This window comes from Micromesistius poutassou (assembly GCF_964030765.1).
Source record: "Micromesistius poutassou genome assembly, chromosome: 7".
NCBI classification, from domain to species: Eukaryota; Metazoa; Chordata; class Actinopteri; order Gadiformes; family Gadidae; genus Micromesistius; species Micromesistius poutassou.
In genome coordinates, this window is record NC_140277.1 from 20,808,939 (window position 1) to 20,834,251 (window position 25,313).

General features: G+C 50.2%; 1 protein-coding gene across 4 annotated transcripts in view; it reads left to right on the plus strand.

The window, feature by feature from the left end:
* ccdc88ab (coiled-coil and HOOK domain protein 88ab) overlaps window positions 1–25,313 on the plus strand; it is a 66,890-nt gene that overhangs the window by 26,816 nt on the left and 14,761 nt on the right. For all 4 annotated transcript variants that reach the window (XM_084471028.1, XM_084471027.1, XM_084471025.1 and 1 more), the window contains exons 10-22: window positions 4,096–4,278; window positions 5,425–5,703; window positions 6,019–6,143; window positions 7,656–7,794; window positions 8,521–8,700; window positions 10,129–10,290; window positions 10,672–10,949; window positions 12,399–12,542; window positions 14,161–14,347; window positions 16,111–16,256; window positions 16,875–16,967; window positions 19,049–19,260; window positions 22,770–22,847. In XM_084471028.1, the coding sequence (XP_084327154.1) occupies window positions 4,096–4,278; window positions 5,425–5,703; window positions 6,019–6,143; window positions 7,656–7,794; window positions 8,521–8,700; window positions 10,129–10,290; window positions 10,672–10,949; window positions 12,399–12,542; window positions 14,161–14,347; window positions 16,111–16,256; window positions 16,875–16,967; window positions 19,049–19,260; window positions 22,770–22,847 (2,206 nt within the window). The remainder of the gene's footprint in view (window positions 1–4,095; window positions 4,279–5,424; window positions 5,704–6,018; window positions 6,144–7,655; window positions 7,795–8,520; window positions 8,701–10,128; window positions 10,291–10,671; window positions 10,950–12,398; window positions 12,543–14,160; window positions 14,348–16,110; window positions 16,257–16,874; window positions 16,968–19,048; window positions 19,261–22,769; window positions 22,848–25,313) is intronic.

The following is a 25,313-nucleotide window of genomic DNA, read 5'->3' on the forward strand; positions in this document are numbered from 1 at the left end:
ACAGAGGCTAGGTACTAACAGAGGCTAGGTAACAGAGGCTAGGTACTAACAGAGGCTAGGTAACAGAGGCTAGGTAACAGAGGCTAGGTAACAGAGGCTAGGTACTAACAGAGGCTAGGTACTAACAGAGGCTAGGTACTATCAGAGGCTAGGTATCAGAGGCTAGGTAACAGAGGCTAGGTACTAACAGAGGCTAGGTACTAACAGAGGCTAGGTAACAGAGGCTAGGTAACAGAGGCTAAGTAACAGAGGCTAGGTAACAGAGGCTAGGTACTAACAGAGGCTAGGTACTAACAGAGGCTAGGTAACAGAGGCTAGGTAACAGAGGCTAAGTAACAGAGGCTAGGTAACAGAGGCTAGGTACTAACAGAGGCTAGGTAACAGAGGCTAGGTAACAGAGGCTAGGTACTAACAGAGGCTAGGTAACAGAGGCTAGGTACTAACAGAGGCTAGGTACTAACAGAGGCTAGGTAACAGAGGCTAGGTAACAGAGGCTAAGTAACAGAGGCTAGGTAACAGAGGCTAGGTACTAACAGAGGCTAGGTACTAACAGAGGCTAGGTAACAGAGGCTAGGTAACAGAGGCTAAGTAACAGAGGCTAGGTAACAGAGGCTAGGTACTAACAGAGGCTAGGTAACAGAGGCTAGGTAACAGAGGCTAGGTACTAACAGAGGCTAGGTAACAGAGGCTAGGTACTAACAGAGGCTAGGTACTAACAGAGGCTAGGTAACAGAGGCTAGGTAACAGAGGCTAGGTAACAGAGGCTAGGTACTAACAGAGGCTAGGTAACAGGCTAGGTAACAGAGGCTAGGTACTATCAGAGGCTAGGTATCAGAGGCTAGGTAACAGAGGCTAGGTACTAACAGAGGCTAGGTACTAACAGAGGCTAGGTAACAGAGGCTAGGTACTAACAGAGGCTAGGTAACAGAGGCTAGGTAACAGAGGCTAAGTAACAGAGGCTAGGTAACAGAGGCTAGGTACTAACAGAGGCTAGGTACTAACAGAGGCTAGGTAACAGAGGCTAGGTACTAACAGAGGCTAGGTAACAGAGGCTAAGTAACAGAGGCTAGGTAACAGAGGCTAGGTACTAACAGAGGCTAGGTAACAGAGGCTAGGTAACAGAGGCTAGGTACTAACAGAGGCTAGGTAACAGAGGCTAGGTACTAACAGAGGCTAGGTACTAACAGAGGCTAGGTACTAACAGAGGCTAGGTACTAACAGAGGCTAGGTACTAACAGAGGCTAGGTAACAGAGGCTAGGTACTAACAGAGGCTAGGTACTAACAGAGGCTAGGTACTAACAGAGGCTAGGTACTAACAGAGGCTAGGTACTAACAGAGGCTAGGTAACAGAGGCTAGGTACTAACAGAGGCTAGGTAACAGAGGCTAGGTACTAACAGAGGCTAGGTACTAACAGAGGCTAGGTACTAACAGAGGCTAGGTAACAGAGGCTAGGTACTAACAGAGGCTAGGTACTAACAGAGGCTAGGTAACAGAGGCTAGGTACTATCAGAGGCTAGGTAACAGAGGCTAGGTACTAACAGAGGCTAGGTACTAACAGAGGCTAGGTAACAGAGGCTAGGTACTAACAGAGGCTAGGTAACAGAGGCTAGGTACTAACAGAGGCTAGGTACTGACAGAGGCTAGGTACTGACAGAGGCTAGGTACTGACAGAGGCTAGGTAACAGAGGCTAGGTACTAACAGAGGCTAGGTACTAACAGAGGCTAGGTACTGACAGAGGCTAGGTAACAGAGGCTAGGTACTAACAGAGGCTAGGTACTAACAGAGGCTAGGTACTGACAGAGGCTAGGTAACAGAGGCTAGGTACTAACAGAGGCTAGGTAACAGAGGCTAGGTACTAACAGAGGCTAGGTAACAGAGGCTAGGTACTAACAGAGGCTAGGTAACAGAGGCTAGGTACTAACAGAGGCTAGGTACTAACAGAGGCTAGGTAACAGAGGCTAAGTAACAGAGGCTAGGTAACAGAGGCTAGGTAACAGAGGCTAGGTACTGACAGAGGCTAGGTACTAACAGAGGCTAGGTAACAGAGGCTAGGTACTAACAGAGGCTAGGTACTAACAGAGGCTAGGTACTAACAGAGGCTAGGTACTGACAGAGGCTAGGTAACAGAGGCTAGGTACTAACAGAGGCTAGGTACTAACAGAGGCTAGGTACTAACAGAGGCTAGGTACTGACAGAGGCTAGGTACTAACAGAGGCTAGGTACTAACAGAGGCTAGGTAACAGAGGCTAGGTACTAACAGAGGCTAGGTACTGACAGAGGCTAGGTACTAACAGAGGCTAGGTACTAACAGAGGCTAGGTACTAACAGAGGCTAGGTACTAACAGAGGCTAGGTACTAACAGAGGCTAGGTACTAACAGAGGCTAGGTAACAGAGGCTAGGTACTAACAGAGGCTAGGTACTAACAGAGGCTAGGTAACAGAGGCTAGGTACTAACAGAGGCTAGGTACTGACAGAGGCTAGGTACTAACAGAGGCTAGGTACTAACAGAGGCTAGGTACTAACAGAGGCTAGGTACTGACAGAGGCTAGGTACTAACAGAGGCTAGGTACTATCAGAGGCTAGGTACTAACAGAGGCTAGGTAACAGAGGCTAGGTACTAACAGAGGCTAGGTACTAACAGAGGCTAGGTACTAACAGAGGCTAGGTACTAACAGAGGCTAGGTACTAACAGAGGCTAGGTAACAGAGGCTAGGTACTAACAGAGGCTAGGTACTAACAGAGGCTAGGTACTAACAGAGGCTAGGTACTGACAGAGGCTAGGTACTAACAGAGGCTAGGTACTAACAGAGGCTAGGTACTAACAGAGGCTAGGTACTAACAGAGGCTAGGTACTAACAGAGGCTAGGTAACAGAGGCTAGGTACTAACAGAGGCTAGGTAACAGAGGCTAGGTACTATCAGAGGCTAGGTAACAGAGGCTAGGTAACAGAGGCTAGGTACTGACAGAGGCTAGGTAACAGAGGCTAGGTAACAGAGGCTAGGTACTGACAGAGGCTAGGTAACAGAGGCTAGGTAACAGAGGCTAGGTAACAGAGGCTAGGTACTAACAGAGGCTAGGTAACAGAGGCTAGGTAACAGAGGCTAGGTAACAGAGGCTAGGTAACAGAGGCTAGGTACTAACAGAGGCTAGGTAACAGAGGCTAGGTACTAACAGAGGCTAGGTAACAGAGGCTAGGTACTATCAGAGGCTAGGTACTAACAGAGGCTAGGTAACAGAGGCTAGGTAACAGAGGCTAGGTAACAGAGGCTAGGTAACAGAGGCTAGGTACTAACAGAGGCTAGGTAACAGAGGCTAGGTAACAGAGGCTAGGTAACAGAGGCTAGGTACTGACAGAGGCTAGGTAACAGAGGCTAGGTAACAGAGGCTAGGTACTAACAGAGGCTAGGTAACAGAGGCTAGGTAACAGAGGCTAGGTAACAGAGGCTAGGTACTATCAGAGGCTAGGTACTGACAGAGGCTAGGTAACAGAGGCTAGGTACTAACAGAGGCTAGGTAACAGAGGCTAGGTACTGACAGAGGCTAGGTAACAGAGGCTAGGTAACAGAGGCTAGGTACTGACAGAGGCTAGGTACTAACAGAGGCTAGGTAACAGAGGCTAGGTAACAGAGGCTAGGTAACAGAGGCTAGGTACTAACAGAGGCTAGGTAACAGAGGCTAGGTAACAGAGGCTAGGTAACAGAGGCTAGGTAACAGAGGCTAGGTACTGACAGAGGCTAGGTACTAACAGAGGCTAGGTACTAACAGAGGCTAGGTACTAACAGAGGCTAGGTAACAGAGGCTAGGTACTAACAGAGGCTAGGTACTAACAGAGGCTAGGTAACAGAGGCTAGGTAACAGAGGCTAGGTACTAACAGAGGCTAGGTAACAGAGGCTAGGTAACAGAGGCTAGGTACTAGGTACTACAGAGGCGTCGACCCATCACAATGGCCTGAAGGAATACATTGAAATCCACAGACTGAAACAAGGTTCCAATGGGTTTCATTAAAGCTCCTGCTGTGATGCTTAGACCTGGATAAGCCTTCATCTGTCCCAGTGGGGGTAGCTGAGCTGTGTGTGGGCTGCTCCCCCAGGTGAGCTACCAGGGCCTGGACACGGAGAACCAGCGGCTGCAGAAGGCCCTGGAGAACAGCAGCAAGAAGATCCAGCAGCTGGAGGCGGAGCTGCAGGAGGTGGAGACGGAGAACCAGACGCTGCAGCGCAGCCTGGAGGAGCTCAAGATCTCCAGCAAACGCCTGGAGCAGCTGGAGCAGGAGGTAGGCTGCTGGAGCAGGAGGTAGGAGGTAGGCTGGTGAAGGTAGGAGGTAGGCTGCTGGAGCAGGAGGTAGGCTGCTGGAGCAGGAGGTAGGCTGCTGGAGCAGGAGGTAGGCTGCTGGAGCAGGAGGTAGGCTGCTGGAGAAAGAGGTAGGAGGTAGGCTGGTGGAGCAGGAGGTAGGCTGCTGGAGCAGGAGGTAGGCTGCTGGAGCAGGATGTAGGCAGCTGGAGCAGGAGGTAGGCTGCTGGAGCAGGAGGTAGGAGGTAGGCTGGTGGAGGTAGGAGGTAGGCTGGGGGGTAGGAGGTAGGAGGTAGGCTGGTGGAGCAGGAGGTAGGAGGTAGGCTGCTGGAGCAGGAGGTAGGAGGTAGGCTGGTGGAGGTAGGCGGTAGGCTGGGGGGCAGTGAGGTAGGAGGTAGGCTGGGGGGCAAGTGAGGTAGGAGGTAGGCTGGGGGGCAGGAGGTAGGAGGTAGGCTGGTGGAGGTAGGAGGTAGGCTGGGGTGTAGGAGGTAGGAGGTAGGCTGGTGAAGGTAGGAGGTAGGCTGGTGGAGGTAGGATGTAGGCTGGGGGGTAGGAGGTAGGAGGTAGGCTGGTGGAGGTAGGAGGTAGGAGGTAGGCTGGGGGGTAGGAGGTAGGAGGTAGGCTGGTGGAGGTAGGAGGTAGGCTGGGGGGTAGGAGGTAGGCTGGTGGAGGTAGGAGGTAGGCTGGTGGAGGTAGGAGGTAGACTGGTGGAGGTAGGAGGTAGGCTGGTGGAGGTAGGAGGTAGGCTGGGGGAGGTAGGAGGTAGGCTGGGGGGTAGGAGGTAGGCTGGTGGAGGTAGGAGGTAGGCTGGGGGGTAGGAGGTAGGAGGTAGGCTGGTGGAGGTAGGAGGTAGGCTGGTGGAGGTAGGAGGTGGAGGTAGGAGGTAGGAGGTAGGCTGGGGGTGCATTGACCATATTGAAGGGGGATTGTTCTCATTGCAGATCCTAGATCATAGGCACTTTGTGGAACGTTCTGTGAGGTTATGCCACACTGGTGGTTAACCACTGTCCAATGAGAACACAGCGACCATCCAAACAACCCTTTGTGTTATCAATTATAAAAAGATGCTCCAGATTAGTCTCCACACGGATGTGAGCGGACAGTGAGCTGGAGTGTGGACTGTTCCCAGAACAAGAGTCTGGAGCAGGAGAGCTCCCAGCTGGAGAAGGACAAGAAGCACCTGGAGAAGGAGATCAAGAGGCTGCGGCAGCAGGCGGAGATCCGTGACGGCCGTCTGGACGACAGCAGCCAGCGCCTGGCCTGCCTGGAGAAGGAGAACCGCTCCATGGGCAAGGAGATGATCTTCTTCAGGGACTCGTGCACGCGGGTCCGCGACCTGGAGAAGGAGAACAAGGAGCAGGTCAAGCAGTCGTCCATCGATAAGAGGACCCTGGTCACACTGCGAGAGGTGAGGGGCCCGCCAGCGGGGACCGGGGGCCCGCCGGCGGGGGGCCCGCCGGGCAGGGGGCCAGGCCACTCAACCCATTGGAGGTCAAAAGGTTCTCCTTGTTGCCGGGGAGACGGTGGAGCTTAGAGAGATAGACCTGCTAATCATTGATGCTATTATAGATCAAATACTGAATGCTTCTGCTTAATTGTGTGTGTGTGTGTGTGTGTGTGTGTGTGTGTGTGTGTGTGTGTGTGTGTGTGTGTGTGTGTGTGTGTGTGTGTGTGTGTGTGTGTGTGTGTGTGTGTGTGTGTGTGTGTGTGTGTGTGTGTGTAGGAGCTGGTGAGCGAGAAGCTGCGGACTCAGCAGATGAATAACGACCTGGAGAAGCTGACTCATGAGCTGGAGAAGATCGGCCTGAACAAAGAGCGACTGCTGCAGGACGAGAGCTCAGAGGACAGGTGAGCACCGCTCACTGCTACACCAGAGTACAAGAGCACTTTAAAATGAACCCATTCAGAGCTCAGAGGACAGGTGAGCACCGCTCACTGCTACACCAGAGTACAAGAGCACTTTAAAATGAACCCATTCAGAGCTCAGAGGACAGGTGAGCACCGCTCACTGCTACACCAGAGTACAAGAGCACTTTAAAATGAACCCATTCAGAGCTCAGAGGACAGGTGAGCTGTCATCTTCCAGTGATTTAAACCCAAGACCACCAATGAAACACATTCTGTTTGGGTCTCAAAGAGTTGCTGAACAATTCTGTGATTTTTTAATATAAAGTTGTTAAACGGGAGCATGGTCTGTAAAGGTCCTTCTAGATCAGCTGCGTAGTGAACTTAAAAAGACCACATCAGTGGTGACGCAGCTTTTCCCAATAAGAGTCGTGCATATGAAAACGGCATGGCTTTATCGCTCAACGTTCATCCCCTATAGTGAGGACTTATGCACCATCCTTTCACCTGAATATGTTTTGGACTCAGTTATAGTTTCACACAGTGTCCAATAGGACGTTTGTAGATGATGCTGTAAAGTGGGTCTTGTGTGCATCTAGAGTATTCGTTAATCCTCCATATTTCTGAGACATTATGTTTTTGAGGTTGTTTCTCTGTTCAATAACTAACAGTATGCAACAGTCTTAAATAAGTAAAATCATGTTATCAAAAGCAACGTGTATTAGCATACCGCAGTTAAACTAAACTTTAAACTAAACATTGGATTGTCGCACTGACTGCTATCGAATTGAATGATCAATATATATACATATAACATATAACGATAATTATAGATCAATAAATGTAGTTTACCACTATGGATGATCAATACATATAACATGTAGCGATAATTCTATAATAAATGTAGTTTACCACTACTGATGCAGTGAAAACACTGGAGAGAAAAGTAAACCAGTACCTCTGCCCTGTGCTGCATGTTCAGAATAAAATAATGTCGCTTTTTTGCAAAGAAGAAAATTGAATTGTGTTTCCTGTATTGACGTAAGAGAATGTCACAACCAATAATGGATGAATGTGAAAGGATACGCTCTGCTGGCTGGACTCCTCCAGACGGTGGTTTCTGTTGGGGGGTTAAAGTTCATCCCTTCACCTGCTGCTCTCAACCCAAAGTTCAGACTTTATTTCCGCTATTTGTTTGAATTGAAGGACTTGGAACTGGGCAGCTCTGCCCCGTGTCCGTGTTTCAAAACTTGAATGGTTCACACATTTCAAACAGATTAGTAGTTTTCTGCTTAATGTTCCTGAAGGCTTTATATGAGTGCCTGTTCTCCTCTTTGTGGTTTCTCTCTGTAGTGTTGATGTATTGCTTTATGCTGCTTATTGACCAGGTCTCTCTTGACAAATAGTCCATCTGGTTAAAAAGGTTACCTAATATACATCCTGGACGGTCTGCTACTAGGGGCCTGTACAGATGTATAATATATATACACAGTATGACTCCTCCCTTGCGTCCAGGTTCAGGCTGCTGGAGTCCAGGCTGGAGACGACTCTGAAGTCCTCTCTGGAGATCAAGGAGGAGAAGATCTCCGCCCTGGAGGCCAGACTGCAGGAGTCCTCCAACCTCAACCAGCAGCTGCGACAGGAGCTGAAGACGGTGACACACACACACACACACACACACACACACACACACACACACACACACACACACACACACACACACACACACACACCTGTTCTGGCTGGCAGGCCGAGTCGAGCAGAGCCAGTATAGTGTAGTGGACGTGATTAAGATGATAAAGGGATGGATGGCCACCAGTGATTAAGATGATAAAGGGATGGATGGCCACCAGTGATTAAGATGATAAAGGGATGGATGGCCACCAGTGATTAAGATGATAAAGGGATGGATGGCCACCAGTGATTAAGATGATAAAGGGATGGATGGCCTGGGCCACCAGTGGCTTCCAAAGGTCATCTGTTATTTATGCCACTACTCTCCGATGTACCTGCTAATATACTAATACTATACTAATACTCATAAGGCAGTGGCGGTCTGGATACCAGCATACTGCTTCTGTTCTGAACTCTGAAGGCAGATATATATATATATATACATATTGTGGGACGTTTCAGTAGCCGGACGGACGTCGTTAGGATGTTCTCATATGTTTAGTCTTGTCCAATCAAAGCTTGATGGAGTTGGTAAATGGTGACACTGACATTGCAAAAAGCAATACAAACTGAAACATTGTCAACAGTACAGAAACCCTCTGAAGTGGTGGTCTTTGACCCCCGGGTGGCCTCCTGAAGTGGTGGTCTTTGACCCCCGGGTGGCCTCCTGCTGTGGGTCTGGTGCTCATGGTGTGAACGGGTGCAGGTGAAGAAGAACTACGAGGCCCTGCGGCAGCGGGAGGAGGAGGAGAGGTCGGCAGGGCAGAGCTCGCCCGCCCGCGGAGGGGAGGAGCCCCAGAGCGCCAGCAGGTGGGAGAAGGAGAGCCACGACGCCACCCGAGAGCTGCTCAAGGTCAAAGACCGCCTCATCGAGATCGAGAGGAACGTGAGTCCGCCGCGCACCGCTCACCGCGCTAGCTCAGCGCTCACCACGCTAGCTCACCGCTCACCACGCTAGCTCACCGCTCACCGCTCACCGCGCTAGCTCAGCGCTCACCACGCTAGCTCACCGCTCACCGCGCTAGCTCACCACGCTAGCTCACCGCTCACCGCTCACCGCTCACCACGCTAGCTCACCGCTCACCACGCTAGCTCACCGCTCACCACGCTAGCTCACCGCTCACCGCGCTAGCTCACCGCTCACCGCGCTAGCTCACCGCTCACCGCGCTAGCTCACCGCGCTAGCTCACCGCTCACCACGCTAGCTCACCGCTCACCGCGCTAGCTCACCGCTCACCGCGCTAGCTCACCGCTCACCACGCTAGCTCACCGCTCACCGCTCACCGCTCACCGCGCTAGCTCACCGCTCACCACGCTAGCTCACCGCTCCCCACGCTAGCTCACCGTGCACCGCTCACCGCGCTAGCTCACCGCTCACCACGCTAGCTCACCGCTCACCACGCTAGCTCACCGCGCACCACGCTAGCTCACCGCTCACCACGCTAGCTCACCGCTCACCACGCTAGCTCACTGCTCACCGCTCACCGCGCTAGCTCAGCGCTCACCACGCTAGCTCACCGCTCACCGCGCTAGCTCACCGCTCACCACGCTAGCTCACCGCTCACCGCTCACCGCTCACCACGCTAGCTCACCGCTCACCACGCTAGCTCACCGCTCACCACGCTAGCTCACCGCTCACCGCGCTAGCTCACCGCTCACCGCGCTAGCTCACCGCTCACCGCGCTAGCTCACCGCGCTAGCTCACCGCTCACCACGCTAGCTCACCGCTCACCGCGCTAGCTCACCGCTCACCGCGCTAGCTCACCGCTCACCACGCTAGCTCACCGCTCACCGCTCACCGCTCACCGCGCTAGCTCACCGCTCACCACGCTAGCTCACCGCTCCCCACGCTAGCTCACCGCGCACCGCTCACCGCGCTAGCTCACCGCTCACCACGCTAGCTCACCGCTCACCACGCTAGCTCACCGCGCACCACGCTAGCTCACCGCTCACCACGCTAGCTCACCGCTCACCACGCTAGCTCACCGCTCACCGCGCTAGCTCACCGCTCACCGCGCTAGCTCACCGCTCACCGCGCTAGCTCACCGCTCACCACGCTAGCTCACCGCTCACCACGAGCCCCCTGGCGGCTGGTAGCTACATGCTAGCTTCTACCGTGTTCCACCTTAAGGCCGTGAAGAAGTCCCTGTTGGTCTCTAAGGTGAAGCGCTGTAGGCCGTCAGAGGAGCTACATGCTCGCCTCGCCTCCTTTCACAGACACAGCGGTCTGCTATGAGGCTGGATGTTTGAGAGGCGCTGCTGCGTTTCCATTACTCCAGGTATCTGTTTGTTAATCCCCCTCTTTTGCTCCCAGAATGCCACGCTGCAGGCTGAGAAGGCGGCGTTGAGGAGCCAGCTGAAGCAGCTGGACACCCAGAGCAGTAACCTCCAGGCTCAGATCGTGGCCGTGCAGAGGCAGACGGCGTCGCTACAGGAGAGCAACACGGCGCTGCAGACACAGAACGCCAAGCTACAGGTGAGCTAGCAGCCTTCAGACAATCACACGCATCCACTGAAGGCTAGGGTGGAGACCTCCACCCTGGTCCACAGGTCCAGCTCTACACTGTAGGGTGGAGACCTCCACCCTGGGCCACAGGTCCAGCTCTACACTGTAGGGTGGAGACCTCCACCCTGGGCCACAGGTCCAGCTCTACACTGTAGGGTGGAGACCTCCACCCTGGGCCACAGGTCCAGCTGTACACTGTAGGGTGGAGACCTCCACCCTGGGCCACAGGTCCAGCTGTACACTGTAGGGTGGAGACCTCCACCCTGGGCCACAGGTCCAGCTGTACACTGTAGGGTGGAGACCTCCACCCTGGGCCACAGGTCCAGCTGTTGACCTGCTCCCTCCCTGCAGGTGGAGAACTCCACCCTGGGCTCGCGGGGCGCCGCCCTGCTGGCCCAGAACGGCCAGCTGCAGGGGCAGCAGGGCGGCGTGGAGGCGGAGCGGGACGGCGCGCTGCGGGACAAGGAGGAGCTGCGCTGCGCCCACGAGCTGCTGCTGCGGGACCACGACAAGCTGGCCGGGCTGCACGAGAGGCAGGCGGCCGAGTACGAGGCCCTGATCACCAAGCACGGGGCCCTGAAGGGCCACCACAAGGCCCTGGAGGGCCAGCACCACCAGCTGGAGGACAGGTGGGGGGGGGGGGGGGGGGTGTGTGTGTGTGTGTGTGTGTGTGTGTGTGTGTGTGTGTGTGCGTACAGAGCCAGTACACAGACTCTGTTTTTCTTATTTTGCCGTACTGGTTTCATTCCTATCGTATTTTGTGCATTACTTTATTCGTATTGTATTTTATCTTTTCTCTTAAGTCTCCTTTTCTTTAGTTTCTAAAATCCAGAAGGTATCCTATAAGCTGTGCAGGTTGGGTGTAGGGTTAGGGTGTAGGGTATGAATAGCAGGTTGGTGGTGGAAATGGCCAAGCAATCAATTAGTGTTTCAGTTTTCTCTTTACATAAATAAAGACATTTTAACGAATCACCAGAATGCAGGAAATGAAGAGTTCAGCACTCAAACTCAAGACGATCAGAATCTCAACAGAAGCACAAAACTAGCCTGAAGCACAGCAAGCACAAACCACTTTGTTCTTGTAGCGCGATCCACAAACGAAGAAGGACCGTCTTGTTAGAGTGGAGCACGAGGAGCAGGACTGTTTTGTTCCTTTTGGACGTAAAGATCGTAAACATAATTGTGTGCAAACAGGCATTTGCTTTGGGCTTCAAACTACATTAAATGCCAAGACCTCTCAATTCACTTACAAAAATAATTAACCGTTTAAAATAAAAAAAAAATTGCTAGTGTAACGGATGCCAACTAGCCTGGGCTAGCTGGCGGCAGTACGTGGTAAAATCCTCACACCCCGAGCCTTAAGAACGCTTCTAGCCTTAAGAACGCTTCTAGCCTTAAGAACGCTTCTAGCCTTAAGAACACCCCTAGCCTTAAGAACGCTTCTAGCCTTAAGAACGCTTCTAGCCTTAAGAACGATTCTAGCCTTAAGAACGCTTCTAGACTTAAGAACGCTTCTAGCCTTAAGAACGCTTCTAGCCTTAAGAACGCTTCTAGCCTTAAGAACGCTTCTAGCCGCTTCATGTCATTCGTGTCTTTGCTTCATGTCTAGAGGAGGCTTTCTTAACAAAGCTGGTAAAATATCACCCTCTTGTACAACAAATATCTGGCCTTGGCTACAAATGTCAATATGTGGTACTTATCTTTGGCAGCCCGGGCCCCGTGCACAGGCCTGTCATTAGCTCTCAGGACAGTTGGCCTTTCAAAAGCAAGGGCAAAACAACTTGCCAAATACTGCTCCATATCCTCCATTATTGGAAGTGGCCACATCTGGAGGAGGTGTTGTGTGTATCCATAATCTGCTGTTTGAATCAGACCCATATTGCTGGATCATGCCTGAGCAATGTTTTGTATCTGTAACATTTATGTCCTTATGTACATTTATTATGAATTGCGGAAATGAATAAAGAAGTTAAAGTGTGTGTGTGTGTGTGTGTGTGTGTGTGTGTGTGTGTGTGTGTGTGTGTGTGTGTGTGTGTGTGTGTGTGTGTGTGTGTGTGTGTGTGTGTGTGTGTGTGCAGGTATAAGCAGTTGGTGCAGCGTAAGGGGGAGCTGGAGGAGCTGGAGAAGACTCTGAAGGAGCAGCAGGAGAAGATGGCGTTGGAGAACCAGTCCCACCACGACACGGCCAGCCAGCTGAAACTCCTCCAGGAGGAGAACGACAGGTGAGCCGTCGTCAGCCCCACTAACTCCTCCAGGAGGAGAAGGACCGGTGGTCAGCCCCACTAACTCCTCCAGGAGGAGAAGGACCGGTGGTCAGCCCCACTAACTCCTCCAGGAGGAGAAGGTGGTCAGCCCCACTAACTCCTCCAGGAGGAGAAGGACCGGTGGTCAGCCCCACTAACTCCTCCAGGAGGAGAAGGTGGTCAGCCCCACTAACTCCTCCAGGAGGAGAAGGACAGGAGGTCAGCCCCACTAACTCCTCCAGGAGGAGAAGGACAGGAGGTCAGCCCCACTAACTCCTCCAGGAGGAGAAGGTGGTCAGCCCCACTCAGGGAGGGAGGAGAAGGACAGGTGGTCAGCCCCACTAACTCCTCCAGGAGGAGAAGGACAGGTGGTCAGCCCCACTCAGGGAGGGAGGAGAAGGACAGGTGGTCAGCCCCACTCAGGGAGGGAGGAGAAGGACAGGTGGTCAGCCCCACTAACTCCTCCAGGAGGAGAAGGACAGGTGGTCAGCCCCACTCAGGGAGGGAGGAGAAGGACAGGTGGTCAGCCCCACTCAGGGAGGGAGGAGAAGGACAGGTGGTCAGCCCCACTCAGGGAGGGAGGAGAAGGACAGGTGGTCAGCCCCACTCAGGGAGGGAGGAGAAGGACAGGTGGTCAGCCCCACTCAGGGAGGGAGGGAGCTAGGGAACTCATCAATACTGTAGATTGATAATGACTCTTCAGGTGTCTTGTGATAATACTAAAGAACAACGATACATGCTGTTATTTGTAGTATCTTGAAGGATTCGGCGGGTTTGTGTTGAGTTTATGTAGAGTTGTAGATGTGGGTTCAGCTTCCCAGTTGGCGGTCGTTGAGATCCATCATATCCCCACTGATTGTTGAGCAGCTCCAACAGCTAGGGCTAGGGTTAGGGATAGGGTTAGGGCTAGGGTTAGGTTAGGGATAGGATTAGGTTAGGGATAGGATTAGGTTAGGGATAGGGTTAGGTTAGGGATAGGATTAGGTTAGGGATAGGATTAGGTTAGGGATAGGGTTAGGGATAGGGTTAGGTTAGGGCTAGGGTTAGGTTAGGGATAGGGTTAGGTTAGTGTTAGGGATAGGGTTAGAGGGTTAGTGATAGGGTTAGAGGGTTAGGGGTAGGGTTAGTGTTAGAGTTAGTGTTAGGGTTGGGGTTAGTGTTGGGGTTAGAGGGTTAGTGATAGGGTTAGAGGGTTAGGAGTAGGGTTAGAGGGTTAGTGTTAGAGTTAGTGCTAGGGTCGGGGTTGGGGTTGGGGTTAGTGTTGGGGTTAGAGGGTTAGGGGTAGGGTTAGTGATTTAGGGTTAGGGGTAGGGTTAGTGTTAGAGGGTTAGGGTTAGGTTAGGGCTAACCCTAACCCTCATAGGAACTCATTCACCAGATTCTGTGATTACAAACCAGAGCAGCAGTTCAATAAGTCACACTGGTAATGCACTCTTAATCAGAATGAAGAGCTCAGCTGTCTCAGGGTACGTAGAACGTCAGCTGAACACACATTCCACTTTCACAGCATAGAAGATAATAAAAAGCTCATCCAACTCCACAACCAGGTTGAGTCTTCAACCCGTTTCTGAGTGACTCTCTTGCCGTGTTTCTGCAGGCTGAACACGACGTACCGCCAGCTGTTCAGTGACAACGAGATGCTCACACTGGACCACAAGAGCACCAAGAGCCAGCTGAACAGCAGCAGGCTGGAGCACGCCCGCCTGGAGGCCGACTTCTCCCGCCTCCGGGAGCAGCACCAGCAGCTGGACATCAGCTCCACCAAGCTCACCAACCAGTGTGAGGTGAGACCTCCCCCTCTCCTCACCAACCAGTGGGAGGTGAGACCCCTCCCCCTCTCCTCACCCTCCACCAAGCTCACCAACCAGTGTGAGGTGAGACCTCCCCCCTCCACCAAGCTCACCAACCAGTGTGAGGTGAGACCTCACCCTCACCTCCCCCCTCCACCAAGCTCACCAACCAGTGTGAGGTGAGTCCTCCCCCTCACTGCTCACCAACCAGTGTGAGGTGAGACCCCTCCCCCTCACTGCTCACCAACCAGTGTGAGGTGAGACCCCTCCCCCTCACTGCTCACCAACCAGTGTGAGGTGAGACCCCTCCCCCTCTCCTCACCAACCAGTGTGAGGTGAGACCCCTCCCCCTCTCCTCACCAACCAGTGTGAGGTGAGACCCCTCCCCCTCACTGCTCACCAACCAGTGTGAGGTGAGACCCCTCCCCCTCACTGCTCACCAACCAGTGTGAGGTGAGACCCCTCCCCCTCTCCTCACCAACCAGTGTGAGGTGAGACCCCTCCCCCTCTCCTCACCAACCAGTGTGAGGTGAGACCCCTCCCCCTCACTGCTCACCAACCAGTGTGAGGTGAGACCCCTCCCCCTCTCCTCACCAACCAGTGTGAGGTGAGACCCCTCCCCCTCTCCTCACCAACCAGTGTGAGGTGAGACCCCTCCCCCTCTCCTCACCAACCAGTGTGAGGTGAGGCTCCTCCCCCTCTCCTCACCAACCAGTGTGAGGTGAGGCTCCTCCCCCTCTCCTCACCAACCAGTGGGAGGTGAGACCTCACCCCTCCACTTGCTGCTCTTCTCTCCTCTCCTTGTCTCCTCTCCTCGTCTTCTCTCCTCTCCTTGTCTCCTCTCCTCGTCTCCTCTTCTCCTCTTCTGTCCTCTTTTCTTCCCTTCTCCTCTTCTTCCCGTCAGACTGAATGTCTTTGCCACAGGCCTCTTCTCCTTGAGCTTGTCTCTGTTGAAGGTCGCTGTAGTCTAGGCTCTAGTTTTCTGGGTGAACTTGTGAGAGAGCCGTCCTCTGGATGGCAGACTCATGAGATGCTCTGGAGCTTGGCCCTCTCTGTGTGCACCAGGGTGTGTGGTGTGTATGTGGTGTGTATGTGTGGTGTATATAGGTGGTGTATATAGGTGGTGTGTATGTGTGGTGTGTATGTGTGGTGTATATATGTGGTGTATATGTGTGGTGTATATATGTGGTGTATATGTGTGGTGTATATATGTGGTGTGTATATGTGGTGTGTATATGTGGTGTATATAGGTGGTGTGTATATGTGGTGTGTATATGTGGTGTGTATATGTAGTGTATATGTGTGGTGTATATGTAGTGTATATGTGTGGTGTATATAGGTGGTGTATATGTGTGGTGTATATGTGTGGTGTGTGTATATGTGGTGTGTATAGGTGGTGTATATATGTGGTGTGTATATGTAGTGTATATATGTGGTGTATATAGGTGGTGTATATAGGTGGTGTATATATGTGGTGTGTATATGTAGTGTATATAGGTGGTGTGTATATGTGGTGTGTATATGTGGTGTATATAGGTGGTGTGTATATGTAGTGTGTATATGTGGTGTGTATATGTAGTGTGTATATGTGGTGTATATAGGTGGTGTGTATATGTGGTGTGTATATGTAGTGTATATAGGTGGTGTGTATATGTGGTGTGTATATGTGGTGTATATAGGTGGTGTGTATATGTGGTGTGTATATGTGGTGTGTACATGTAGTGTACATGTGTATTCATTCATGTTTTGGTGGCCAGTTGTTGGGCCAGCTGAAGGAGAACCTGGAGGAGGAGAACCGCCACCTCCTGGACCAGATCCACACCCTGATGCTGCAGAACCGCACCCTGCTGGAGCAGACCATGGAGAGCAAGGACCTGTTCCACGTGGAGCAGAGACAGTACATGTAACTACACCCCTGATGAGATCACATAGAGCAGAGACAGTACATGTAACTACACCCCCTGATGAGATCACATAGAGCAGAGACAGTACATGTAACTACACCCCTGATCACATAGTGGACATCTAGTGAAATGGAAGCACGAGGGTTAGAAAAGAGAATACTGGAGAAGTGATCCCCAATGGGAAACACAAAGGACACATTATCACTGGGTTCACAGAAAGTCAAACCAGGTATGATACAGAATATAACAAATTAAACGTAAAGGATGTTGACAAATGTACGCAGAAATGTACTTTTTGATTGAAGGAAATGTATTCTTAAGAATTCGGGTAGGATTAGAAACAGTCGTACTAGCAGCAATCCAAGGCGTTGTCCTCCTCACAGAGATAAATGTATCAATCCAAGGCGTTGTTCTCCTCACAGAGATAAATGTATCAATCCAAGGCGTTGTCCTCCTCACAGAGATAAATGTATCAATCCAAGGCATTGTCCTCCTCACAGAGATAAATGTATCAATCCAAGGCGTTGTCCTCCTCACAGAGATAAATGTATCAATCCAAGGCGTTGTCCTCCTCACAGAGATAAATGTATCAATCCAAGGCGTTGTGCTCCTCACAGAGATAAGCTCAACGAGCTGAGGAGGCAGAAGGAGAAGCTGGAGGAGAAGATCATGGATCAGTACAAGTTCTACGACCCCTCGCCCCCCCGCAGGTAACAGCCCCCCCGTCTGGTCTTCAACAGAGTGTCCCCACAAGGCGTTTGTTCAGTGGGCTCCTGTGGTGTGGCCCCTGACGCAGAGCTCTCTGCTGGGATGGTTGACTGCGCTGACTGGTTTCTCATCGCCATGGACAGGAACGGTTGTTTGGGGCTTGGGAGGAGAGCTGTAAACCCTTGGGTCCAATCCTCCCATCAACATACAAATCAGCTGCAAGCTGTGTTTATCTGTCTGTTGTTCTGTAGTTGACTGAGGAGTGACGCTGCTCTCTGCACCTCGCACATCATTCAGGCCTCTCTCTCTTCTCTCTAGCTCTGTCCAGTGTTCAGGGTCTGTGTACAATATCATCACATCATTCAGGCCTCTCTCTCTTCTCTCTAGCTCTGTCCAGTGTTCAGGGTCTGTGTACAATATCATCACATCATTCAGGCCTCTCTCTCTTCTCTCTAGCTCTGTCCAGTGTTCAGGGTCTGTGTACAATATCATCACATCATTCAGGCCTCTCTCTCTTCTCTCTAGCTCTGTCCAGTGTTCAGGGTCTGTGTACAATATCATCACATCATTCAGGCCTCTCTCTCTTCTCTCTAGCTCTGTCCAGTGTTCATGGTCTGTGTACAATATCATCACATCATTCAGGCCTCTCTCTCTTCTCTCTAGCTCTGTCCAGTGTTCAGGGTCTGTGTACAATATCATCACATCATTCAGGCCTCTCTCTCTTCTCTCTAGCTCTGTCCAGTGTTTATGGTCTGTGTACAATATACTCTGTACTGTACAGAGTATATGTGTGTATATGAGTATATATGTGTACAATGTACTCTGTACAGTACAGAGTATATGTGTGTATATGAGTATATATGTGTACAGTGTACTCTGTACTGTACAGAGTATATGTGTGTATATGAGTATATATGTGTACAGTGTACTCTGTACAGTACAGAGTATATGTGTGTGTATATGAGTATACATGTGTACAGTGTACTCTGTACAGAGTATATGTGTGTATATGAGTATACATGTGTACAGTGTACTCTGTACAGTACAGAGTGTATATGTGTACAGTGTACTCTGTACAGAGTATATGTGTGTATATGAGTATACATGTGTACAGTGTACTCTGTACAGAGTATATGTGTGTATATGAGTATACATGTGTACAGTGTACTCTGTACAGAGTATATGTGTGTATATGAGTATACATGTGTACAGTGTACTCTGTACAGAGTATATGTGTGTACATGTGTACAGTGTACTCTGTACAGAGTACATGTGTGTACATGTGTACAGTGTACTCTGTACAGAGTATATGTGTGTATATGAGTATACATGTGTACAGTGTACTCTGTACATGTGTATATGAGTATACATGTGTACAGTGTACTCTGTACAGTACAGAGTATATGAGTATACATGTGTACAGTGTACTCTGTACAGTACAGAGTATATGAGTATACATGTGTACAGTGTACTCTGTACAGTACAGAGTATATGAGTATACATGTGTACAGTGTACTCTGTACAGAGTATATGTGTGTATATGAGTATACATGTGTACAGTGTACTCTGTACAGAGTATATGTGTGTATATGAGTATACATGTGTACAGTGTACTCTGTACTGTACAGAGTATGTGTGTGTATATGAGTATACATGTGTACAGTGTACTCTGTACAGAGTATATGTGTGTATATGAGTATACATGTGTACAGTGTACTCTGTACATGTGTATATGAGTATACATGTGTACAGTGTACTCTGTACATGTGTATATGAGTATACATGTGTACAGTGTACTCTGTACATGTGTATATGAGTATACATGTGTACAGAGTACTCTGTACATGTGTATATGAGTATACATGTGTACAGTGTACTCTGTACATGTGTATATGAGTATACATGTGTACAGTGTACTCTGTACATGTGTATATGAGTATACATGTGTACAGTGTACTCTGTACAGAGTATATGTGTGTATATGAGTATACATGTGTACAGTGTACTCTGTACATGTGTATATGAGTATACATGTGTACTCTGTACCAGCGGAGATGCTGAGCCCTCTGTCCTCTCCCGGTAGGCGTGGTAACTGGATCACTCTGAAGATGCGTAAGCTGATCAAGCCCAAGAGCCAGCGGGAGCGTCTTCGCACGCTGGCCCTGACGCCGTCCCGCTCCGACTACGGCCCCGACGGCTTCCTGCCGGCCGACAGCCAGGACAGCTCGTCCATCGGCTCGGGCTCCAACTCGCTGGACGACACGCTGGGCCCCGCACTGCACCGCCGCAGCAGCAGTACGTAGGGGGGGCCCCTAGCAGGGGGCCCGGGGCCTAGCCCAGGGGGGACACGGGGCCCCTAGCAGGGGGCCCGGGGCCTAGCCCAGGGGGGACACGGGGCCCCTAGCAGGGGGCCCGGGGCCTAGCCCAGGGGGGACACGGGGCCCCTAGCAGACACACAGGGGGCCCTAGCCCAGGGCCCCTGGGACACGGGGCCCCTAGCAGACACACAGGGGGCCCAGGGCCCCTGGGACACGGGGCCCCTAGCAGACACACAGGGGGCCCTAGCCCAGGGCCCCTGGGACACGGGGCCCCAGGGGACACGGGGCCATGAAGCAGTAGTGTTAAGGGGCTCATCTGGCCCTTGTTGTGGACATTAAGGGATAAACCTTTTACACCACGAGGACCAAAGATGTTACAGTTAACAGGTGAAGTTAACATGTAGGGCGTTCAGCACACGCTTTTATCCAAAGCGACTTACAATAAGTACATTTGAGAAAGAGAAACATCTGTCTGTACAGTGAAGATGTTCATAGAAACAAGTGCTCAGCACTAACAAGCGTTGGGTGAACCCATTCCCGTACACAAGAGATCGCTAGGATAAGACGCTACACAATGCTAAGTACTGTTTTTAAGTGCCAGGAAGTACAACATACAATAAGTGCATAAAAGGGGTGCTCTTAGGATATTATATAGCTCTCAGCGCTATATAAATTCAATCAATTATTAATTATGAATTATTATTATTATTATTATTATTATTATTATTATTAGGAGAGCAAGGAGGAGAAGGGGCAGTTGTGAGGGAGGATTTAAATGTGTTGTCTTGAGACTAATATGACTAAAATATGTTTTTTTCCCCTTTTGAAGCTATTTTCTACATCTTTGAAGTTTTCTGTGTTGTGACCCCCTACCGTTTATTCCACTGTACTCAAAAGGTCTCCGTAGTGTGTCAAATGAAAACATGTGTTCTTTAACGTAAGCGCTACCTAACACTGGTTAGTGGTGGTGAACACAACCAGCCTCTTCTGTTCTTTAACCTAACACTGGTTAGTGGTGGTGAACACAACCAGCCTCTTCTGTTCTGTAACCTAACACTGGTTAGTGGTGGTGAACTCAACCAGCCTCTTCTGTTCTTTAACCTAACACTGGTTAGTGGTGGTGAACACAACCAGCCTCTTCTGTTCTTTAACCTAACACTGGTTAGTGGTGGTGAACTCAACCAGCCTCTTCTGTTCTTTAACCTAACACTGGTTAGTGGTGGTGAACTCAACCAGCCTCTTCTGTTCTTTAACCTAACACTGGTTAGTGGTGGTGAACTCAACCAGCCTCTTCTGTTCTTTAACCTAACACTGGTTAGTGGTGGTGAACTCAACCAGCCTCTTCTGTTCTGTAACCTAACACTGGTTAGTGGTGGTGAACACAACCAGCCTCTTCCTGTTGTTGACGTGCAGCTCAGCTATGCTTGTGGTTGGCTTAAACACTGCATTTGTTTATTTTCTTTGTGCGGCTGTGATTGACATGAGCTCCTCCCCCTAACTGCTCCTCTTGCTTCCTCACCCCTCGCCTCACCCCTCGCCTCACCCCTCGCCTCACTCCTCTCTCCTGGCGGAAGGGAGGAGAGGTCATCAGGCCCAGGGCCTGGGGCAGGGTGCGACTGATGGTATGCAGCGGGCGGGGGGGGGGCCCGGTGACTCCACCGCCCCGCCCTTTGGGGCATGCCTTCGTGAGTTCATCGTCTGTTTGGCTAGAGGTCACAGTTCAGCTGCCAGCAACGCCAAGGTTGACCTCTGACCCCCAGAACCTCAAACATTGTTTTGGAAAATCAATCAGTCCCAAACGAGTCCCAAACGAGGGCTAATGCACCCCTCCATTGACCTGCAGGTGAATGGACGCTAATCGTTAGGAAACAATGCAATCTAGTGTGCAAAGTGGTTAGTGTTTTCAAACTGAAGAATCTTTAGTTAGTTTTTTGAAGTTATTAGTGAGGAGGCTGTATAGTTTTAGGGGGGGGGACTAGTGCGTCTGTGGTTTACAGATTAACTCTGCTGCCCTAGTTCTGTATTACAGTTCATAATCTCAAGCTGTATTGCATAATACAGATATTTATCATGCAGATGCATTCAATGTGTGTCAATGGAGGAGCATGAGTTGAACTCTCAGGACAACCTGTTGACTGGTGCAGCTGCCCTGTAAGAAACCTAGAAACCATCTTCCATCAGCATAGCTCCATACTTATTAAAAGGTGCAATGAAATGACCAAGTATCACGGATCAACGCAGATATACAAACACCCACAGGTGTTCATCCTGTAACCCCAAAACGATGTCTGCTGTAGAGACATGTTGGCCCCCTGTACGGTCCTGGCTGCACCCTTTAATACGTCTGCCTTGTGGTCTGTACATGTGTGGACTGTGCTAGTGAATGACATTCATTGCCATCAGTGTCTGGCATGCAGCTCGTCACTGTGCAGTCATGGGATGCACGGTTGGTTTGCGTTTGCGTTGTGTGCAAAAAGCTTTAAAATATGAGCTACCTGCTGCTTTCAGTGTACTTCACTGTGTGAGCCAGAGCCTTGAAGCAGTATGATGATCTTTTGGGTTAGTGTTACGGTTAGTGGTGGTCCCCAGTGGTCTCCTGCTGTGGGTCAGGGTGTTCCTCCATGTCTCTGTGTGTCCAGGGTGTGGACATGATGTTGTATACATGACGTCCTGTTGTTTGTTGTCAGTTGCATGCAGGGGTCCCCCCCGCTGTAGCTCTCTCTGTTAACCACCTCCTTCTGTTCTCACCCCTCTTCTTTCATCTGCTTCCATTTTTTTTCATCATCTTTTCTGTCACACCCATAACCCCCTCTTTGCCTTCGACTCCCCCATCCATTCTCTCTCTCCATCTGTCTCTCGTCTGTCCCCATGTCTGTCCCGCTCTCTCTCTCTCTCCCTCTATCTCTCTCTCTCTGTCTCTCTCGTTCTCTCGCTCTCTCTCTCTCTCTGTCTGTGTCTGTCTCTGTCTCTCTCTCTTTCTGTCGCTCTGTCTCTCTCTCTCTCCTCTCTGTCTGTGTCTCTCTTTCTGTCTCTGTCTCTCTCTCTGTCTCTCTTTCTGTCTCTGTCTCTCTCGCTGTCTCTCGCTGTCTCTCTCTCTCTCTCTGTCTCTGTCTCTCTTTCTGTCTCTCTCTCTGTCTCTGTCTCTCTCTGTGTCTGTGTCTGTGTCTGTGTCTCTCTCTCTCTCTCTCTCTCTCTCTCTCTCTTTCTGTCTCTGTCTCTCTCTCTGTCTGTGTCTCTGTCTCTCTCTCTCTCTCTCTCTCTCTCTCTCTCTCTGTCTCTGTCTCTCTCTCTGTCTGTGTCTCTGTCTCTCTCTCTCTCTCTCTCTCTCTCTCTCTCTCTGTCTGTGTCTCTCTTTCTGTCTCTGTCTCTGTCTCTCTTTCTGTCTCTCTTTCTGTCTCTGTCTCTCTCTCTCTCTCTCTGTGTCTCTCTTTCTGTCTCTGTCTCTCTGTGTCTGTGTCTGTCTCTCTTTCTGTCTCTCTCTCTCAGCTTTGAAGAGGTTGCCTTTCATGAGGAACCGCTCCAAGGACAAAGACAGGGCCAAGGCCGTCTACCGCCGCTCCGTGTGTAAGACCTCCGCCGTCCTCCTCTCTCTCCTAACAGAACACTGATCATATATAGAACATGAAGAACGTCCTCCTCTCTCCTAACAGAACACTGATCATATGTAGAACATGAAGAACGTCCTCCTCTCTCCTAACAGAACACTGATCATATATAGAACATGAAGAACGCCCTCCTCTACCCTAACAGAACACTGATCATATATAGAACATGAAGAAGGTCTAACAGAACACTGATCATATATAGAACATGAAGAAGGTCTAACAGAACACTGATCATATATAGAACATGAAGAACGCCCTCCTCTACCCTAACAGAACACTGATCATATATAGAACATGAAGAAGGTCTAACAGAACACTGATCATATATAGAACATGAAGAAGGTCTAACAGAACACTGATCATATATAGAACATGAAGAACGCCCTCCTCTACCCTAACAGAACACTGATCATATATAGAACATGAAGAAGGTCTAACAGAACACTGATCATATATAGAACATGAAGAAGGTCTAACAGAACACTGATCATATATAGAACATGAAGAAGGTCTAACAGAACACTGATCATATATAGAACATGCAGAACATAAGATGTCTTACAGTGTACCGTGAGACTAGTTTCCATTCTACAAACATGGATGAAATATTGAAGATGGCGTCATTTATGATTTGGAAGTGGGCTTCAAAAGGTGTCTGCTCTACGTTAAGAGTACTTTAGTGTCCATGTACTCATATCCATGACCTCTACTATAGATCAGTGGTTCCTCTAGTAAGGTCTGAATACTATAGATCAGTGGTTCCTCTAGTAAGGTCTGAGTACTATAGATCAGTGGTTCCTCTAGTAAGGTCTGAGTACCATAGATCAGTGGTTCCTCTAGTAAGGTCTGAGTACCATAGATCAGTGGTTCCTCTAGTAAGGTCTGAGTACCATAGATCAGTGGTTCCTCTAGTAAGGTCTGAATACTATAGATCAGTGGTTCCTCTAGTAAGGTCTGAGTACTATAGATCAGTGGTTCCTCTAGTAAGGTCTGAGTACCATAGATCAGTGGTTCCTCTAGTAAGGTCTGAGTACCATAGATCAGTGGTTCCTCTAGTAAGGTCTGAATACTATAGATCAGTGGTTCCTCTAGTAAGGTCTGAGTACCATAGATCAGTGGTTCCTCTAGTAAGGTCTGAATACTATAGATCAGTGGTTCCTCTAGTAAGGTCTGAGTACCATAGATCAGTGGTTCCTCTAGTAAGGTCTGAGTCTCTACTATAGATCAGTGGTTCCTCTAGTAAGGTCTGAATACTATAGATCAGTGGTTCCTCTAGTAAGGTCTGAGTCTCTACTATAGATCAGTGGTTCCTCTAGTAAGGTCTGAGTCTACCATAGATCAGTGGTTCCTCTAGTAAGGTCTGAGTCTACCATAGATCAGTGGTTCCTCTAGTAAGGTCTGTGTAGGGGCCCGGCGTAGGGGCCCGGCGTAGGGGCCCGGCGTAGGGGCCTGGCGTAGGGGCCTGGCGTAGGGGCCTGGCGTAGGGGGCCTTGGTAATATAAAGGTTGAGGAGCCCTGGTAGAGACTATATTCTAGTCTACACTTTAGTCTAGTTAAGACTGTGGACTGTGTGGACCCCGTACACATGTTGACTAAGGCCCTGTCCCAGTTCTCCCCCTTCCCCTAGATTTGGGCCCTAACCCTAGATTAACCCTAACCCTAGATTAACCCTAACCCTAGATTTGAGCCTAACCCTAGATTTGGGCCTAACCCTAGATTTGGGCCCTAACCCTAGGTTTGAGCCCTAACCCTAGATTAACCCTAACCCTAGATTTGGGCCCTAACCCTAGATTTGGGCCCTAACCCTAGATTTGGGCCCTAACCCTAGGTTTGAGCCCTAACCCTAGATTTGGCCCTAACCCTAGATTTAGAGCGTTCCCGTGAAGGGGTAGGGTGTCCCAATACTTAGGGGATCAAGGGGGAGGGCTGTTCTTCCCTTAAAATCAACCCTTGAACGCTAACCAGCTCAGGAGCTGACTTGCAGCTAAGGGCGCTCAAAGCAAGTGTTGTTGCTAAGGGGAGAGGAACGGACTGGGCCTAAGTTCATCCTTTAGTTCCTCCGAGGTGGGTCTTCTAGACCATAGACTAGTCTAGCTGCTGAATAATATTTAATAATCATATATAGTTCATATATAGCTCAGTCCATCTTTTAACTGCAGCTGTGCTGGCATCAGCGATGGCTGCCGTCTCACTCACTCCTAGAAACAGAGCTTCCTTTCTTCATCTCTTTATCTCTTCTGGTTTCTTTCTTTTGTTCATACTTTGTTTCAGATATTGTCAGTCTCTTTCTACGTGTGTTATCTGCCTTTGTAATTCTTCATATGGATTCTTCATATATCTACCACCAGTCAGAGGCTAGAGGTCACAGAGAGAACCCGTTCTGTTACCATGGTGGTTAGAGGTCACAGAGAGGTGGTTAGAGGTC